This window comes from Chrysemys picta, chromosome 2 (genome assembly GCF_011386835.1).
Source record: "Chrysemys picta bellii isolate R12L10 chromosome 2, ASM1138683v2, whole genome shotgun sequence".
NCBI lineage: Eukaryota > Metazoa > Chordata > Testudines > Emydidae > Chrysemys > Chrysemys picta.
The window spans coordinates 68,514,279-68,535,547 of record NC_088792.1 but is presented as its reverse complement, the minus strand read 5'-3'; the positions used below and the strand labels follow the sequence as shown (position 1 = coordinate 68,535,547).

At 39.4% G+C, this 21,269-nt stretch overlaps 1 protein-coding gene across 4 annotated transcripts in view; it reads left to right on the top strand.

Moving 5' to 3' along the window:
• Window positions 1-271: 271 nt before the first annotated feature.
• Window positions 272-21,269, top strand: part of ANKRD28 (ankyrin repeat domain 28) — a 215,328-nt gene continuing 194,330 nt past the window's right edge. The window contains exon 1 of one of the 4 annotated variants that reach the window (XM_005297028.5): window positions 272-430. In XM_005297028.5, coding sequence (XP_005297085.1) covers window positions 404-430 — 27 coding nt within the window. In that variant the 5' untranslated portion in view covers window positions 272-403. The remainder of the gene's footprint in view (window positions 431-21,269) is intronic. The other 3 variants (XM_042861928.2, XM_065587045.1, XM_042861915.2) reach the window with 3 other exon arrangements.

Here is a 21,269-nt window from a genome sequence, read left to right as displayed (position 1 = left end):
CCAGCTTCCCCTACCCGGCCAATCGGCGCTGCCCTTACTCCGCCCCGACCCTTGCTCACGGCCCAATAAGCGCCGCCCTTGATGGTGAGTGACGGTGGCGGGGGTGGTGGCTGGGGAGCCGCTTTGATGCCGTCCGAGTCTAATTCCGGAAGCTGCCTCTGAGAACGGGGCGGGGCAAAAGGGGGCGGGGCAGGAGGGGGACTTCCCCCCCTCCTCATCCCCGCGCGCGCGTTTCCTCAGGGCCCACGGCTTCCCCCTTGGCGCCCGGCGCAGATCCCGGGCGGGGCTGGGCGGGGCGCGGGGCGTGGCCTGCGCACGGGCTGATCGGCCCCTGGGAGGAGGCGGGGCAGCCGGAGTCAGTTGGCGGCCGGAGGCGGCGGCTGGTCGGTGCGGCGGCCTCGCCATGGTTTTCCTTAAACTCCGCGAGCAGGTGGGTGCGAAGGGCGGTGAAGCGGCGGCTGCTGCCTCCCTGCTCCATTCCCGGCCCGGGCGCGCCCCCTCCGTGTGCGGGTGTGACAGGCTCCGGGGGAGGCCCCGTGGCTGCGGCGGGGAGGGGGCTGCCGTGCCCTGTGTGCACGGCCGGGCTCAGTGCCCGCCGCTCCGCGCTGGGGAGGGGGCCCATGTGCTCGGTGCGGGCGAGTCTCTGTTACCCTGCGGCGTATCTGTGAGGGGAGCGAGCGGACTCGGCGCTGCTTGTTCCCGCCCCCCGTCTTCTCCCGGGTAACCGGCCCAGGCCGAACAGGTGGCGGTGGGTGTCTGCCCCTGCCCGCCCACATGCCTAGCCGCCCTCCTTCCCGGCCACACGCCCGTTGGCCACCCCCTGAGGTGTGAGAGAGTCTAAGGGGATTAAATAACACGCTGACGTGTGACTGCCTTTCACCAGGATCACTTTAAAAAGATACCTGCCTTGCTCTCTCTCCGGCTCTAGTGTCCCTGACGCTTGAAGTCTGCCCTGTTTTAATGGCGTGATTATATTCCTGATCATCCGAACCATTCAGTTTCTGTAAAATGCTTTGGAGAAGGAAAGTATTATGTTAGTGACGAGCATTGACATTGGTCTGGCGCTGTGTCTAAATCTTGCCTGCTTCCCATGTAACACTTCCAAGATTCGGTCTGTCTTCTCAAGCTGTACAGCTAAAGCTCTGGTTCAGGCCTTCATTTCATTCCTTGACCTCAGCAAACTCCTCCTTGCTGGCCTTGACAAATCTCATCCTGTTCCATCTACCCAATTAAAATGCTGCTACAAAGATAACTTTCCTGGCTTGTTGCTTTAACCACATTACAGACCTTTGTGTCCCTTCACTGGCTGTCTCTTCTCCACCCCATCAAACACAAACTACTTGTCTTCACTTCTGAGGCCCTCTCTGGCTTACCTCTCTTTCCTTATACAGTAGGAAGATGCTGACCTCCCACCTATGTTCTGCAAATAGTGCCAGTTTTGATTTAGGATGTTTGTGCTTTCTATCATGCTGCCCTTTGTGCATCAGTCGTCTCAATACAAAATCCAGGAAGCCACTATATTGTCCGCCTTAAAACAGTCTGCTGTGATGCCTACAAAAAAACCTTGGCAGTGGTGAAGCAACTGGTTTTGCTGTGGACCACTGCTTATCATGCTAACCAGTATCTCATCATTACATTGCACTCTCTGTATATTTGTATCCATGTCCATCATGTTTTACACTTAGATTGTAAGCTCTTCCAGGCAGGGGCCCTCTCTGTGTTTGTACAGTGCCTAGCAAGATGGGGCTGAGGCTACTGAATTATAAATAATAGTCTTGATTGTTTTCAGTAAGTTAACAAAAACTCAGTTTTAATGGAAGACCTGAAATTTTATTAGTAAGTCTTATAAGACCTCAAATACATTTAATATTCTCAATAGTTATTTTGGGCTTTAATTTTATGATCACTTTATATTGATTTCTTTTAACTAAGCAGAGAATAGGAGACCTATTTGTACATATTTGAGACATGTAAGCACTTTATACTAGAGATTCCACGCTGTCAGGTGTACATGTACAGTATGAATAGGGCCCTACCAAATTCATGGCCATGAAAAACGCCTCACAAAACGTGAAATGTGGTTCCCTCCCCGTGAAATCGGGTCTTTTGTGATTTTATCCTATATTGTACAGATTTCATGGGGGGAGGGGTGGGAGACCAGTATTTCTCAAAGTGGGGGTCCTGACCCAAAAGGGAGTTGCAGGAGGGTCACAAGGTTATTTTAGGGGGTCATGGTATTGCCATCCTTACTTCTGTGCTGACTTCAGAACTGGGTGGCATACCATACCATGCTGCCCATACTTCTATGCTGTTGCTGGCAGTGGCTCTGCCTTCAGAGTTGGGCTCCTGGCCAGCAGCCACCTTCTCCAGCTGCTCAGCTCTGAAGGCAGTGCCACCGCCAGCAGCAGCAGCGCAGAAGTAAGAATAGCAGTACCGCACCCCCTCTACAATAACCTTGTGACCCTCCTGACAACAACTTTTTGCAATTTTGCAACCCTACAATTACAACACCATGAAATTTCAGATTTAAATAGGTGAAATCATGAAATTTACCATTTTAAAAATCCTCTGACGGTGACATTGACCAAAATGGACCATGAATTTGCTAGGGCCCTAAGTATGAAATAATTTCTGGAGTAATAATCACATCAGTGCAATAGCATGCAAATATCTCTTTGAATTTCATCACTGTGTAGCAGGACAAAATAGCAGTGTGGTTGGAGTCTGGCCTTTGGGTACCATAGTACGAATAATAATTAATTTGGAGAAATGAAACAGATTTATAGGAATGTCAGTTTGCATAGATATTTTGGTATGAAAATATACTTTCATTCCAAAGAGCGAGGGATAGAAACATCTTTTGAAGAAAAGATGTTGTTAAAAAGATATATTAATATTTGGAGTTGTGTAGTGTTTAACAATTGAGTGCCAGTTGAAATCAGTGCATGAAAATGTGAAAGATGCTGCACGTTGCTATGGCATGTAATTTTTTAAGCCCATTTATTGAGTTGCATGCATAATTGTTAAATAATAGAAAATTAGTTTTCTTTTTATAGTAAGAATAACCTTTGTATACACTGCTACTTAGCAAAATGAAGATTTATGAGATGAAAGATCTTGCTCTCTTCCCAGCTGGTGGCATGATGCTCTCACCTTGCTACTCAAACAGTCATCTTTTGGATTGGTCTCAGTGATCTGCTGTGATAGCATCTCACATGCCTCATTTAGAGTTTGTGATGCTCTACCAGCTAGGTGCCCCATTAAAGTGTGTTAGGTTTTTTGTTTTAAATTGGTATTGACCAGCCCCACCTGAAAATTTATGCATGTTTTTGGGGGAATAGTGTTTGGAGGAAGAAGTTATTCTAGGGTACCAAATTAATAAAGTGTCAAATGCTGCATCATTTCTAGTATTGGCTGCCGAGCTGTAAACTCCAGCATTCAGTAACTGTTAATTGTGGTTATAATTAAATCTGTTACGTATGAAGTTATTGTGATAAGTTTTATGATTCTTGTACTTTCACAAGGAAGAGTGCTGACTGGCTTTATTTTATCAAATTAATATTCTGCTAATGGAACTACATAGATCATAGTGCTGGTAATAGGTACCTAACGTGAAGAACTGAATATCCTGACTAGTTCTGTTAGTAGCAGTCTTCTAAATTTATTTTAATGAATGCTAAAGGTCTTCTCTAGCATTCATTAAAATAAATGCCAATTCTGTTAACTTCAATGGGTGTTGGATCAAGTCTTTAGTTGCTATCTGTCTTTTCTTTGTTCTATGAGAAACACATTGATTTCAGTCTAGCTTCTAGTTTCTATTGGACATCTGTCTAGATTAGTTAGTGCAACCTTGTCAACTTTAACAGAAATTAAGGATTGAAAAACTTAGAGTAAGAAATAATGTAGTTTATTCTCCATCAGTGATCCTTCCTTAGAGGACTCAGGTATATTTGTAGTAGAATGGCAGAATGTTTGTACTGTTGATAATCTTGTATCTCTTGTGGATAGAGAACTTCAGTTTCTAGAGCAGGGGTCGGCAACCTTTCAGAAGTGGTGTACCGAGCCTTCATTTATTCACTTTAATTTAAGGTTTTGCGTGCCAGTAATACATTTTAATGTTTTTAGAAGGTCTCTTTCTAGAAGGCTATAATATGTAACTAAACTATTGTTGTATGTAAAGTAAATTAAGGTTTTTAAAATGTTTAAGAAGCTTCATTTAAAATTAAATTAAAATGCAGAGCCCCCCGGACCAGTGGCCAGGACCCAGACAGTGTGAGTGCCACTGAAAATCAGCTTGCGTGCTGCCTTTGGCACACGTGCCATAGGTTGCCTACCCCTGTTCTAGAGTATTACGTCTGCACCTCCTACAAATACTAAAACAATTGTCTAACAAACTTGTTTTGGACTGAAACTTTTCTTCTTTAATCCTAATGTGGAACTCTTCTTGCTGGGTCAGCACTGACCCAACGTTCCAGACCAGGGGCACTATGCTAGAGGAGATAGTATCTTTTGAATGAGATGTGAAAATGGTGTCACCAATCTTCTGCTCATTTTAAAAAACAAACAAACTAACCTTCATAAGAATAGAGATGTTCATCTTCGTTATCCTGGCAGAAGACCATTTTGATATGTAAATTAGTTATGTTAACTTAGGACAAATTTATATTGAAGTTATTTGTGTGCTGTTAGAGGTTCTGTGTTTTATTCCAGTGATGGCCTCATGTCATTGATGGGCAAAGTGATTGCCATGGATTGTTGTACAATCCAATTAATCAAATATTAGATAAATGCAAAGTCATTCTCATTCGTTCAGCAGAGATTGGTAACTTTCCCTAGGCAATGCAGCTAGAAATGTGACTTGCTTCTTTGGACATCAGCCTATTGTGTAAATGTTGCAGAGCACTTCTGATACTCTTCTTAGGTTGATTTCTGTTGGGGTTAATTTAGGTTTCACATATGACAATCTTGAGTTGTGTTAACATACATCCCTTCCAGATTGTCTGAAAGCTTAACTTTGTAACTGTCACTCTATTCTCCAGCAGAGCTAACAATAGAAAGGAAAGGGGTTACAGGATGAAGGGAACAGTAATAAGGTTACATAAGCCAACAGCGCACACATTTTTATTGTTCCTTATCATTTAAACATGTTTGGTTTCGGTTTCTGGGCCGCTGTCCTAGCTACTATTAGTTACAGCAGAAGTGGGTCTTGAGGACACATTTGGAGGAGGAAAGGGTTGTGAAGTCATCCAGTGTGCAATATGGTAACACTTGTGATCAGAAATCCCTCCATCAGGATATTTGTTGAACTCACAGGGTGAAATCCTGGCCCCATCGAAGTCAGTGACAAGACTCCCACTGACTACGGGGGGAGAGGAGGAGGAAGCGAGGATTTCACCTATAGGGTCAAACTGGGCTGAACAGTTCTAGCTGACTCGGCTGTGGCGTCTCATAGGGCCAGAATTTGGTCCAAAATGCTTCTTCATAGCAGTTTTAGAGGTGTAATAGTTTAGGCTCAGATCCTGCATGTGATGAATGTAGTGCACTTTTGAACTGTGTAAATGTTTTTCTATTACAACCAAGCAAATGATGAGAAAACACCTTGATGTTTAACTTGCATAGCAGAGTATCTGCAAATCATTGTGGAAAGTAGATCCTTTCAGTATATTGAGTTCTTTCTTAGTTCCAGGCTGCTTGACTAGGGGGGAGGGGCTTCTGTACAAACTTATGCTGTACTTTACGCACCTTGGTGGGGGGCATCCTAAACACATCTGGCACCAGTCAGTGTTCTGTTTTTTGTGGCCATCGCTATCCTGTGCCCATCACTCTGGTGCGAGAGTGCCACATTTTCTGGAAGAAGCTAGAACGGCTTAACAATTTTCGAGGGTTATGGAAGGCAGATATGAATACCAACCCTCCACTTGGAATGAAGCTACATTCATTCAAGAACGACAATGCTACCGACTGCATTTACTTGTAGTTGCAGTTTACTCTGCATTCTGGTATGCCTTGATTAATGAATAAAACTTCTTCTTTGTTAATCTTCGTAACTCTTTTTAGTTGTCTGAGAGAATATTTTGAGTTGTAGACTTGGTATCTTGAAAGCCAAATAGTGTGTGTGTGTGTGTGTGTGTTTTTTTTTTTGTCTCCTTTTGAGTTCAGTCATAGAAGTATTAAGAAACCATTGATACATTGAGCAAGTAAGCAAGAGTTTACTTGTTCTATGAATTAAATTTTACAAAATTCTAAACATTAAGGTTGTGTGCATGCACCAGAATGTTTTGTCAAGTATTGCTTATTCTAAACAGGTAGATGATTTTTAATTTCAGAAGACCTGCAAGACCATACTTTCCACAACAGTCTGTTACATGCCTGTCAGTATATTTAATTTCAGTACACTTTTTTTTTTTTTTTAACTGAAATTTGGAGACCTCTTCCATCAAAATCTATAGCCACTCATCCTGTTCTATTCTAGCAACAGGCTACTTGTGGCAAAACTCATTGAACACTGCTTCATTGTAACTGTTAAAGACCTGGCTCCTCCTTTAAGATATCAGTATTTAAATGATCCACATCCTGGGGTTTTTTCCTCCCCCAGGGAAGGGGAGAAGGTTAAGACCTGTGATAGTGGCCATTGAAGGCCATCTGTGCACTGCATACTTGCCAACATATTTTACTTTTCTGTTGGACTACTCATTAGGCTATGTTTAGGATGCATTATTTCCCAGACTCTGCTTAATGGAGTAAGGCAGAGAATAAGAAGTGGCTGCATGAGGCTATTAGGTTGACCACTTACCTCAAAAGTGAGCGCCCTGATTTTTTTTATTGCTCATTTATATCTTTCTCTTCGCTAAGATGGATCTTATTCATTTGGCAGTTAAACAAATGTTTGCAGTGTCCTCGTGAATAGTGAATGCTTACATGGTTGCTATTTTCATTACTGCTAGTGTTAAACTTTATTTTTGGCATGAATTCTAAAAAGGATTAACATCCAAACTAGTTCCTTATTGGACGAGAAGAGAAATTGTCTCACTGCGATGGGGGAGGGGGAGGAGAGGAACTGTTGTTCAGCGGGGGGGAGGGGGAGGAAAGGGGAGCAATGGAAATACCAGTTTTCACTCTTACTTTAAACCCTGTGCAAATGTCAAATTTTGGAGAATTAATGTCTCTTCCTATTACATTTAAGAGGTTGTAGTTGGGTTAAAAAATTATCTAAAATACCAAGCAGCAACAAAAACTAACAACCCCCCTTCCAGTCTCTTAAGAACTTTTTTTGGTTGCTTTAAAAAAAAAAAAAAAACCCAACCCAATCCCTTGCATCTAAAATACATTAGACATCAAAAACAATATCCAAATATTTTCCTTTCTTAGTATTTTCCTCAGACTTTCTGATAATTGTTGCCCTTGGGTTCAGAATCCATGTGCATTGACAAGTTGATGTCTGGGCTCAGGTAGCTCAAAGAACATTTCTCTTTATGGAAGAGATAGCTGATCCATCCCAGTACACAGAGCTCAGGATTGCTTCCACTCCATGGTCCTTGCATATAAAGCTATTAAGGAGTGCCTAGTGTCACAGGCACTGTCTTTGAGTAAATGGACCCCAACGGGAGGGAGGGAGGATTTTGAGAGCCTGACTTGGAAACAAGACCTTCTCCTCAGATAAGAAGAGAGATTTAAAAAAAAAAAAACCTGAACAAACCCTAAATAAAAGCCCTGGGCCTGCAGTCTAATCTGCAGAGCAGATCCTATTGACCTCAGTGAGGTCATAAGGGTCCATTTGTGCAGATCCAATTGAAGGTTTGCAGGTGTTGTTAGTAGCCAAGGATCTGGAAACAAAATAAGGCGAATCAAACTGTGCCTATCATGCAATAAAGAGCTAACTTCATAAAAGCTTGTAGAAAAATTGCCAGTATCTGCTGGAGTCTGAAAGTCACTGTGAACTTTGAACTAGCAAACTGTCCCTCCTTCCTGTACGGATATTGACATCCCCAAAACTGTTAATCTGTTCATTGACCAGACTGGGGAAGAAATGCATCTACTCTTTTACTGCACTTCTTGTATATCTTCTACTTTCTCATCTCTTTCAACATTTGGCCACAGTCTTTTTCCTCATCCACTGGAATTTTGTGAAGCCAAACTACTACTGCATATGATCAGTTTTACTGTTCCTACTAACTTCTTTCTACCATATTTCTTTTATTTTCCTCTTGCTTTTATTCCTGTCTTTCCTATTTCTGGAACTTGAGTGGGAGACTGAAGCTGCCTTAGTTACAATGGCTAACCGCTTTTTAAAGTTATTTATGATGTTTGTGTTTACATAACTTACAGTATAATACAAATCATACTACTAAATTATTTGGCATATTAAAACTGCAAATCTAAATAAAGCAGCTCCTCATCTTTGAGTGCAACCGATATCCTACTGTATATATTGTAAGACTCATAGACTTCAAGGCCAGAAGGGGGGACCATCAAGATATCTAGTCTAACTTCCTTCACATCACAGATTACAGAACCTCATCCATCCACTTCTGCAATAGGCCCAAAACCTCTGTCTGAGTAACAAGATCTGAAGACTTCAAGTTATAGAGAATTTACCATTCACCCTAGTTCAAACCAGCAAGTGACCTATGCCCCACGTGGCTGAGGCAAGCAAAATTCACCCAGAGACTGTGCCAGTTTGACCTGTGTGAAAAGGTCTTCCTGACTCCAAATATGGTGATCAGTTAGACCCCGATTATGTAGGTGAGACCCACCAGCCAGACACCTGGGAAATACTACAGGGGATTATCTCAGAGTTCTCTGCATATATAGTGTCCCATCTCTGGCCGTTTTAGAGATATTTGCAAATAGCAGTTGTGGATGGGCTATGTGCCATTGTGGACACCCTTCTCATACCGTGCCCTCCATAAACTTATCAAGCTCTTTCTTAAAAACAGTTAGGTTTTTAGCCCCCACTACTCCCTTTGGAAGGCTGTTGCAGAACTTAACTCCTCTGATAGTTAGAAATGTTTGTCTAATTTCAACCCAAAACTTGTTGATGGCCAGTTTAAATCCATTTGTTCTTGTGCCAATACTAACCCTTAACTTAAATAACTCCTCTTCCTCCCTGGTGTTTATTCCTCTTATGTATGTATAGAAGGCAATCCTATCTTCCCTCAGCCTTCGTTTAGTTAGGCTAAACAAAGCTCATTAAGTCTCCTTTTGTAAGGCAGGTTCTCCATTCTTCTGATCATCCTGGTAGCTCTTCTCTGCACCTGTACCAATTTGAATGAATCTTTCTTAAACTGCAGAGACCAGAGTTGAACGCAGTATTCCAGATGAGTGCCTTATATGGTGCCTTGTACAGTGGGAGCAACACTTCCCTATAGGGTGGATAAAAATCAATGATTTAAAATAAAAAAAAAATTGATTTTTTTATTTAAATCAGATTTTTTTGTTAAAATGCTTTTTGAGGAAAAATCCTATCTAAAGATATCTTTGAACTATAATGTATCTTAATTAAAACTATCTCATCGTGAAATAGGGGTTATAAATTCTGATTCTATAGTATAAGACAATATATTCATGTAATGTTTAAGAAAAAGTTTGTAAACGAGTTCCAATAGTTCATGGATTAGGGACCCAATCTCATGAGGTTCCAGGGGTTTCTGTATAGATTATTTAGGTTAATCTTTCTATCTACCCAGTTTGACTCCATACTCAGTCTAGAAGATACCATCAGAGATGCTTAGATTTTCAGTTCTCAGATTGTATATTTGTGTCTCCAGAGGTAACATGCTTGTTAACAGCAAAAATGTTTTTAAATAAATAAATAAAGTGTAGAGGTGATACATAACAGACCTCAACCCTGTTGTCCCTCTGCAAATTTGTGTACACAGAGTCTAGAAGTGCAAAGTTTCAAAAAGTTCAACAAACAGAAGGTTGTTGGGGGCGGAATAGATCTGGACAAGGAAAAAAAAGTCTGGAGATAAATGTGAGAATAGAGGGACAGGCAGAGAAATAAAAGTGAAACTGTTTGAGCAGCATATTCCAGAAGTCTTGAGGTCTTTCTGAGTGTAGCCTTCATTGATTTGAGATCTACCATACCAGTCTCTCACTTGAAGGGAAAACCTATAATCGCAGCAGGCGGTAAAAGAGACCCCGTTTGGGAATATTTTAATGAAGTTTCTCTACCTGTGGGTAAGACAGGCACGTGTGCAAAATGCAAACTGTGTAACAAAGAAATGCAAGGCCTGGTTTCCCTAATGGAACAACATCATGAGAAGTGTTCCTTCTCAGGAGGAAGCTGCATTGAAGATGATGAAAGGAACATGTCTGAACAAGCAGGATCTTCAGGTTGGTAAACTTTTTTATTTCATACTTCTTTCTTAAGGACTGCCTGTCTTCCTTCTGGACTGTTCTTGAATTCTCATGTTTGAGCAAAAGATAGAGTAACAACTATATGGTACTATCATTTTAGATGCAGTTGTGATTAAAAAAAAAAAAAAAGCTGAAATAGGCAGATCTTCCCTTTACAATTTTTACTTTAAAGTAGTACTGAGTGTCAGTGAATGCAATGAGTAATACTAAATGAGCAGTATTGTAATAATAATTAAATAACTGCATTGACTTATTTTGTTTAAGAGAATCCATCCTCAACATACAGGATTCTGAAGACTATCCACCTTCAAGATCACCATCATTTTCTATAGTTTGAGTTATCTGCCAATGATAGTGTTTCAGTCACATCATGTATGTCACATAGCCACAGAATATCACCTGTAGCAAAAAGAAAAAAAATAAAATTTCCATCATCCAGAAACAACCATAGATCAGTTTGTGATGAGAACCAGCAGATTAAAAAAGAGGTAGTTGATGGAAAAAATTGCCCGGTTTGTTTATGCAACAAACTCTCCTTTTCATGTGATTGGAGAACCCACACTTCATTAACATGGTTCAGTCACTAAGACCAGGATACAATCCATCCAACAGAGCAGATGTAGGCAAATTGCTGGATAAAGTGAGAGAAATTGAGCAGTGTGCAAAAGATCTAGAGGGTAAAATTGTTAACCTGAGTCTTGATGGGTGGAGCAGTGTCCACAATGATCCTGTTATATGTGCTTGTGTGACAACAGAAGAAGGGAATGTCTTCCTTACAGAAACAATTGATACATCAGGAAATGCACACACAGCAGAATACTTACAAAAAGTAGCAGTAAAAGCTATAAGAAACTGTGAAGAAAAATTCAAATGTTTAGTATGCAGCTTGGTCACAGACAATGCTGCAAATGTATCTAAGATGAGCAGAAATTATTTAGAAGAGAGTGAAGAGAGTCCCAAGCTAATAACATACGGTTGCAGTGCTCATTGATGCACCTCCTAGCCAAAGATTTCAGTGTTCCAGAAATAAAGGCTAATGTTGAAATTGCAAAATACTTCCATAACAACCACTTTGCAGTAGCTGCTCTGAAAAAAGTGGGAGGGAACCAAGCTAACTCTCCCACAAGACGTGCGATGGAACTCAGAAGTGGACTGTTTTGTGCACTATATCAAGAACTGGCCTAATCTGATGACAGTTTGTGAACAAAATCGTGAAAAAATAGATGGCACTGTTATAGCCAAAGTTCTCAACATTGGGCTTAAGAGAAACGTTGAAGACGTGCCAAGTACCCTGAAGCCTATTTCTGTAGCCTTGAACAAAATGCAGGGAAATAGCTGTTTTATTGCTGACGCTGTTGAAATTTGGAAAGAACTGAGTGAGATCTTTAAAAAGAGAAATATGCAATGATAGAGTTAAATAACAAGTATTAAGAAAACGAATGGGACAAGCACTATCTCCAGCTCATTTTCTTGCAAATATTCTCAATACTCAGTACCAGGTTTAAACCTTAACTGCTGAAGAAGAGGAGTTGGCTATGACATGGACATCCAGCAATCGTCCCTCCATAATGCCAGCTATAATAAACTTCAGAGCTAAGGGTGAACCATTCAAAAAATATGTTTGCTGGTGATGTTTTAAAGAGAGTCACACCAGTGAACTGGTGGAAGTCACTTAAGCATTTGGATTTAGAGACTGTTGAAGTGATAATCTCACTTTTAACAGCAGTATCTTCTTCTGCCGGTTTAAGAAGAATATTTTCTTCCTTTGGGCTAATACATTCCAAATTGAGAAATTGTTTGGGACCTGAAAAAGCAGGAAAGGTTGTTGTTCTTTTTCCTGTTCGTTCATAACCTGGAAATGAAGGTGAAGACGACTGAGTTAGCTGCAGAAGCCAATATTTTAAGTTTCTCATGTTGACCTGGCTGACATAGTCGATTTAATTTTTTTAATTCATTTAACTATTTGAGTTAAAAACAATTTTAACAAAAACAAACCTAATTTTAAAAAACTTGAATGTTTAACTAAATTCAAAAATTCATATGCTTGTTTTGTTAAAATATTATATGTTTGCTGTTGAAGAAGAAAATCCAGAATATATAATGTTGTTGTTTTAGTTAAATAAAACAGACATTTAAAATGTTTGGTGATGTTCTCCTCCTAATACAGCATGGCAAGAAAATCCTCCAAATATTAATGATTAACCTGTTGAATTGGAGATAGTTCACCTCCCAGTGACTTCATACATATCTGCTTCAGTTACCTTTGGTAAATGAAATAAACAAACATTTTCTGATATAGCTGTTTAATCTGAAAAATTTTCAAAATAAATCACTTTAAAAATGTATAGTGTGTACCTTCTAAAAATGAAACCTACATCTGTCTCTGAGTTGTGAAGAATATGTAATAAGGTTCTAACAACCAACAAGAATGCACTTTTATGTACAAATCCATGATTAAATTGAGTCTTCCTGGCTAGTGATTTAAATCAATTTGATTTAAATCAAATCCATTCTGCTTCCCTATCTCTATTGGAAACGCCTCACCTAATGCATCCTAGGATTGCATTAGCCTTTTTCGTGACCGCATCGCACTGGTGGCTCATAGTCATCTTGTGATTGACCAATACACCCAGGTCTTTCCCCTCCTCTATTGCTTCCAACTAGTAAATCTGCAGTTTATAGCAAATATTTGTTAGTCCCTAAGCGCATGATTTGCACTGTTACATTTCATTCAATTTCTATTACTCCACTTTTTTCAGGGTCATCCAGATCTTGTATAATACTCTGGTCCTCCTCTGTATTGGCAGTACTTCCCAACTTTGTGTCATCTGCAAATTTTATTAGAGTATTCCCACTTTTTGTGCCAATATCATTAATGCAAATGTTAAATAAGATTGAGCCCAAGAGCGATCCTCCAGGAACTCCACTAGTAACCGCCCTTCAGCCAGACAGTTCTCCTTTCAATATGACCTGTTGTAGTTTCCCTTTTTAATCATTTCCTTACCCACCTTTGGATTAATCCCCATCTTCTCCAATTTAACTAACAATTTCCAGACCTAGGTGGAACAATAGCTGATGCTTTGCTGAAATCAAGGTAGATTAGGTCTACTGTATTTCCTTTTTCTAAAACATTGGTTATCTTCTCAAAGATCAGGTTGGTCTGGCAAAATCTACCTTTTGTAAACCATGTTTTAGGTTATCCCAGTTACTGTTTACCTCCATGTATTTAATTATTCTCTCTTTCAAAATGTGCTCTAAGATCTTGTGTACAATTGAAGTGAATCTAACAGACCTGTAGTTGCCTGGGTCAGGTTTTTTCCTTTCTTATATTAGGAATTTTTCAGTCATCTAGGGTATGACACTCCCACCCCCCTCCGAGTTTAAAGATTCATTAAAAAATCTTGCTATTGGATTTGCAATTTCATATGCCAGTTCCTTTAATATTCTTGGAAGATGATTATCTGGGGCACCTGATTTGGTCCCATGATTTTGGCTTCCATGTTGAATGTAATTTCTGAGGGTTGCCAACTCTGACTGAAGCTATTCTGGGAAATATTTTTTCCCCAACATGACATACTGTGATTTTGTTTTAAATATCCTATTAAAATCTCCTGGATTGCTTTCAATTGTCACTGGGAGATGGATGCTGATTTCGGTAGTCTCCAGGCCAATCCTGGAGGGTTGGCAACCCTATAATTTCTATTTCCATATCCTTGTTCCTATTAGCCACCTTGCCACTGCCCCCAAGTTCTTATTAAAAACTGAGGCAAAGTATTCATTTAGGTGTTGGGCCAAAGCTAGAATATCTTTAATCTCTACCCCATCCGCAGTGCTTAGTGGTTCCACCACTTCGTTTTCTTTTTATTTATATGGGTGTAAGAGTTCTCTCTCTAAATGCATCTGAGAGCCAAGTTCTACCCTAGGTTTCGGAGATGTGATTTCATTGAAGCCAATCACTTTGATTTAAATGGAATTTCATGGATGTAACAGAGGGCAGAATTTGGTTTATAGTATGTTTCCAGATCTGCTGGAGGAAGTTTTGTTTTAATCTCAGTGCATACAATGGTGCATTGTGTCCGGTCAAGGTGTCAGAGTCCATAATGCCCAGATGTTTTATATATCTTTTTAAAAGGCTTTTTTGACGGAAATGTTGATCAGTGGTTGCCTAATGCAGCGATAATATAAATTTGCCAATGTATATAAGGAGGACTAATTTGAGTGAGTGTTAATGTGTCTGTCTCTGTTCTATGTGTAAGGTTTTTAAGTCTAGATGACCTATATTTCAGAACTACTTGAGTTTATAGATTTAAGGAAATCCAAAGGTTTCAGAATTCCTTGAAATCTAGTATCTTATCTTTTCCCAGGGAACTAAATTACTAATAAACTATGCTGAATTTACTGGGAAACATTTAATTCCTGGTGTTCCTAACTTTTTAAGTGTTATGCCTCCTGCTTGCTTCCCCATGAGAGAAGTGAAGATTTTAACTGCATATTAGGAGTTTAACAGACTACTTGGCACAAGATAGGCCAAAGTTTTCATCTCCTGGCACTTTCTTACTGGATAGGAAGAGGAAGCATGCAGCCTTTGGACATCCCAGGACTATTCAACCAGATTAGTGCTCTTCTGGTACAGGAAAGTAGCTGTTGTGGTGGAAGGAGACAAGGGAGAGAATAATTTTCCCCCTGATAAATACTAAAGTTTAAAGTGTGGTGAGGGAAGTAATCATTAGCAGGAAGATGTATGGGAGCCTAGGACATATCTCCTTGTCAGCTACCCTCATACTGCTTTTACTCAAATTTAATTATTTATTTTTGTGGAGTACCTAGCTATAATGATAGGCATACTGGTCTCTAGAGGTATCCAATCTAGGTAGAAACTAATAATTCCTGTTACAGTTTACACAAACATTCATTTACCTCTGCCTTCAGAGGTATATTTTTACATGAACAAAGAACTTGCCTTGCCATGTGAGAACACTGTGTTTCTGAAAGGAGCTTTTCACAAGCGCTTTTGTGGCTTTTCACAAGCGCTCTTAAAATTCTTCAGGAAATGTATTTGAAACTTTAGTAGTGGCCCTATTTTTAGAATGTTTTTAAAATGTGTGTGTTGTGGGTTTTTTTTTTTTTAAATTAGAATGGGTTCAAGGCTGAGTAAGGAAGTGTCTCAACTTTTTTGCCTGGTAGCTAATCTGTTACTATTTGGTACTAATCTGTTGTTTTTTGTTTTGGTTCTGGATTGTTTTTAATTGTCAGTGTCTAGTGTCTGATATGTTTCTTGTGTGTTTGTGTTTACAATCTAAATATTTAGCTTTAAACTAATGGAGGAAAACTCCAAAACAATAATAGCACTTTACATTTGCAACACACTTGTAATCACACCTACCACTTTTCAGGGTCTCTTCCTCCTCCATCCCCCCCCGCCCCCCGTTGTCCCCATAATACCATTCAAAGCCAGTTTCCTCTCAGCACCTTCTGGGTAGGGGCTTGGAGTCTTTCCTTGGACTGGGAACTTATGTCCATTATCTCAGTCCCATTTTTGGCTTCCTTTTTGATCTGAAGACAGTTGCCCTCCGTTTGTAGAGGCCTAAGAGTGCCCAAACAAGCTATCACATGGAGTTCAGGTTGTCTTTATGGAAATGAAGCTTTTTTTTAAGTACAAATTATAAAATGTTAAACATACTTTTAAACTAATATGACTAAGCAGTCAGTATTACCTATGGCATGGGAGGAAAAATCTGTCCAATTCTCAGTTCAAAAACCTGTCATTTCTGCCTCTGTGTCCCAGCAATTCTCTCTCTGGTCCAAGGAGAATCTTTGTGCCTTCTAGGATAGCTGGGTTGCTTTATTTTCCTATTACCATGGTTTAAATTTGTATTCAGGTTAATACCTGGAGGCTCCAGTTCCATTATACCACATGTATGAAAAGATAGTGGTCCCCCGCCCACCCAGAGTTTACAGTATCTTTCCCGAGTAGTTTGGGCCTGCCACATCAGCTTCTCAGTCCATCGTAGGTATGGAGAATAAATCTTGTAGACTTTGACTTCCCCTTTGTAGTTGTTGTTACATAGTCATAACTCCAAGAACACACAAGCTGTGCCTGTTATACCTGGTGAATTCTGATATTTTTGTGTAGTTGAACATGTGTATATTTTTATCTATGCACACCTTTACTTAGTAACTTTCTGTTCCCACCAGTAAGTTATTTATAAAGAAATAACACATTCTCAACTGTAACACAAAATGAAAATTGGATGTAGCTATCTTTCACTGCTATACAAATATTAAATACTGTAGGGGAACAAAGATAATTGGACATGAGTCTCTAAGGAGAGGTGGCAGTTTCCGGTAATTTGCAGAAAATGTATTTAACCTCAGCTCGAAAGGAAGCAGAAATATCAAATCATACATGGGCTAGTTTATGCCTCATGTCCGTATAGCATCCATTGTTGTTAAAAGGACACCAATTGAATTGCTCTTGTGTGCAAATGTTTTATTTGCTTAACATGTAATTCATTGAATTCCAATAAATTAGAGGTTTTTGTAGAGGGAGAAAAATCTTTTTGCAGTTTTGACTTGATCCAAAAGTCAATTAGTCTTTAAAATGGACTTTGGCTTAGGGCCTTTGAATATCTGATAATACTTTAAATGTTTGGAAACGAGAATGTGATTATCAAACCACAAAAATCAGTTGGAGGATTGCAGGGTAGGTGTAGTACAGAGGTCCCCAAACTGAGGTATGCCCCTCTTGGGGGGAGTGGAGGAATGTTTTTGTGGGGGGCGTGGCTGAGGCCTGGGCCAGCCCCTCTGGGGGGGTGGGGAGGGAGTGCCACCCAGCTCTGCTCCTGGCCCCACCCATACCCCCAGCTGTGGCCCCAGCCTTGGCCCCTTTATTCCTGTCTGTCTCTCCCCACTCCCCCCAGAGCTGCCCTGGGGGATGGGGGGGTGAACACAGTTAAGGGGGTGTGTGACCCTGAAAAGTTTGGGGACCAGTGGTGTACTACAATGAGTAGATTTCAAGATGAGTTGCTTTAATGAGCTCCATGCACATTGAGAGTAGTTGTCTGAAAAAAGCAGGCATGATAAAGCTGCAGCTTGGCAATCTCTCGAATATAGTAGAACTTCACAGTTATGAACACCTCAGGAATGGTGGCTGTTTGTAACGCTGAACAAAACATTATCAAAAATTTACAACTGGACATTGACTTAATACAGCTTTGAAACTTTACTATGCAGAAGAAAAATGCTGGTTTTAACCATCTTAATTTAAATGATGAAACAAGCACAAACAGTTTCCTTATCTTGTCAAATATTTTTTAAACTTTCAATTTTTTAAAAGTAGTTTCAGTTTAACACAGTACTGTACTGTATTTGCCTTTTTTGTCTTTGCTGCTGCCTGATTGCATACTTCCGGTTCCAAATGAGGTCTGTGATTGACCGGTCAGTTTATAACTCTGGTGTTTGTAACTCCTGAGGTTGTACTGTGCAAGTGTTCGCATAACACTGATATTCAATCAAAGTTACCCTCTTTTCAGAATGCCTTCTCCTTATAGATACGCTGAAGTGAAGAACAAAGAATAAGGGGGGTCAAAAATGAAGATGTGAAAGGTGCAGTGATTGAAGGAGTGTGATTATTAATACGTACTGTAAAACAGAAGCTGACAAATGGACACTGATAACTAATTATAGTTACAGAGAAGGAAAAGCTGGGTTGACAGCTTTATTTGGATAAGGGATTATTTTGGGCGATGTGAGTTGGAAAAGGTGGTTTTGCATAAAATAGACTTGCCTACAATATCTAACTAAAAGAAAATCCTGAACACTTGAATAATCTAACAGAATAGCAAAATCTGGAGTAGTTTATTGGTCGGAAGAAAGTGACAACAGTAGAAAAGAGTCTGTAAAAGTATACAACTATGAGAATTCATGGACTACCTATTTTGGCTATTCATGTTTGAGGAATTAATCTCTGCATATTAAATGACATACATATGGTGATAAATGATATGCTACTCCTAATATTGTATTAATTTCTTTTACAAGATGCAGTATGCTTTGTGGTGTTTCTAACAGTGTTGCAAAAAAGTCAAGTCAGTTCTAAGATAAAAAACAAGATTTTTGAAGCTCATTTTCAGCAGGTGGATTTAGTTGTTTGTGTGCATGTGGGAATGTTCAACATGGGGTAGCACAAAGGAAATGTCTAAAGAACATGGTAAATACCCCCCCCTCCAAAAAAAAGTAAGCAGGTTGTCAAACCAGGCCATGATAATATGGTCTTTGGGAAGTTTTAAAACTAGAGCTGCAATTTTGGTGAATGATAGAGATTGTAGTCCTATTTCTTATCCAGAAAAGTCTATTCATAGCAGACTTCCTGAAATTATGGAGAGTCGAGAGGTTGTTTGCAGTAGCTGAAAGGGAGATGACCAACACAAGAATAAGGATTTAAGAAGAGGCATTGTTGTTTTAATGGTGACAAACTGTCATTGTTGGAAAAAGAAGGGTGAAATGAAAACTCTCTTTAGCGTTGAAAGCAAAGTTTAAGGTCCAAATTAAGGGCTTTGGCATTGACAGCAGAGGACACATCCATCAGTTCTCTGTACTTGGGGGAGGGAAAACTAAGTGACACAGAGGGTGCTCTAACACTGGTTGGAGAGGAAGCTACAGAACATTGCCATTACTGTGGAGTGGGCTTGTACCCCAGAGGAACTTCCCACTGCACATCATGGCTGCTTGGGCTATGTGGTGGGGCCAGGATTTGGGCATTAGGCACTTCACACTTTTCTCGTTTCAAACTTTGTTTGCAGATTGAGTTAAACAGTCCTGCATTAATTCACATTTAGTTCACATCTAGAGGGTCATCAACAATCAATAAAGGTAGGCTTTGCTGGCAGAACTGGATTTTTATATTTTTATAATTTTGACAGTTGCTTAAAAATAGGTGTAGATTTTTTTTTTTAATTTTTATGGATTTAAATTTTTAGTTATGGGAAATTATGGGGGGTGTCATTTAATGACTAAATGTTGAGATTGAAAAAGTTACAAGCTTTATAACTGTTCAAACACAAACTGTCAACATCACTTCAGTTTGATTTAAGATTTTTCTTTATATGTTTTAAGTTCTCAAGCAGGATTTTCTTTGCTGATATGTAAATGTAGATTATTGATGGAAATAATTTTTGTCAGTTGATGTATGTACAGTGAAATTGTTCACTGGCATTTATTGATAAAAATCTAATCCTTCCAAGCCTAAATAAAGGCAGTACACTTTTTAAAAAAAATAAGCTTAAATTTGGCAGAAATTGGTATGTAAGCTCCCATTTGCCAAGGAAAACTTATTTATTTTTGTCAAACCCTGCCCTTATCCTTGTTGTCTGGAACACTTTAAGTGAAACCTAACTATTTGGAGGCCACTTTTAAAATATTTGTTAAGGGATGAACAAGTGTGTGTACATGAGTACATACTATTATTCTATAGGTTCTTGAGTGTCTTCCCTCTTACACTTATTTGCCTAGTATTTCAGCTGGACTCAGGTTCTTTTTGTTCTGTTTGTTATGAAACTGCTCATTACAACTACTCTCGGTCTCTTTATGATAATTCCCATAGTTATCTGCAGTACTGAAGCTCTGTGGTCACTAAAGAAAGCAAATCTAGCGTAGTGCTGATGTGACATAATCATGCCTCGATTTGTTCTTTTGCTATACCATTTTCTACCCGAGTAGAATCAGTTTTGTAACAAGTGCTGAACTTTTGTTTTATATACAAGTTGAACATTTTGTCTTTGAGAAACCGGGACTCTATCAACACTTGCTGCCCTCCCCATCTTGTTTTATGTATTGTGTATGAATGTATGTATTGAAAGTTTCTTAATTCTCAGTATAGGCAGAGTTGGTCTTAAAATTTGATTAACCTCTTTGTGTCTGGTCCAAGAATGTGTGAGGTTCTGCTATTTAGAACTTAGTAAACTTTCAGTAAGGCATTTTCTTTCTTTTTTCTTTTTTCTTTTTGTCCTGCGAAGAATGCTTTTTTTCTTATAAAAAACATATCCAGGAGAACATGCTAGAGTTGTCTTCTGATACCAGGACAGTCATCAAACTAATTAGGTATTCATATCATGCTTATCATTCATATTTGAGCTGGCAATCATTGGCTAAGCCTTTAGGAGGATGCAGCTTCATCTGTAGCTTAGCAGCATTTCTGCCTCTAGAGTTGCTGGCAGGCAGTCTTTCAAAGCTTGCATTTTTTTGCAGGGATAATTCCTGTAAATCATGACACAATTATATTAATGCCTAATCAGTGATATTGCTCTTGAAACTGGTATTTTTCGGTGGGAGTGAGGAATTGGATTCCATTTAGTTTTTTTCTCAAAGGCATGTCTTTGTCTCCTAGTAGCAGTATGAAGGTTGATGAGACAAAGAAAATGTGTGAAATCACAATGTTGCAGTTCATGTGAGTGTTTTCAGGTTCTCCAAGTCTACTCAGAGAGAGAGCACACTTTTGCTCACCCCATCTTTAAGTGTGCTCTTCAAAGAGCTTTTTATTATAGGAAAACGTAGGTGGCATCCTCTTCCATAAAAGAAGAGCATTAAGAAGATAAACGCTGTTTTATTTACTTGCCTTAATAGTAAAGAAATGACTGCAATGTGTTTAATTCCTTCTGAATAATCATAGCTTATTAGAACAATTATTGAAAATTTTACTATTGTTTCTACTGGAATATTGTTGAGAAAAAATCAGTTTTGTTAATTCTCTTTCCATTGCTTTAGAACAAAATTCATTAATGTGTCAACCATTTTCCATTGAAGACACTATCAGGCAACCTGGTCCCACACTCTGTTTTGTTTTTATAAGTATATATTATTGTAAAACAATATGAACAGGAATGTTCTTATGGATTTTAACTAATGTTTTCACT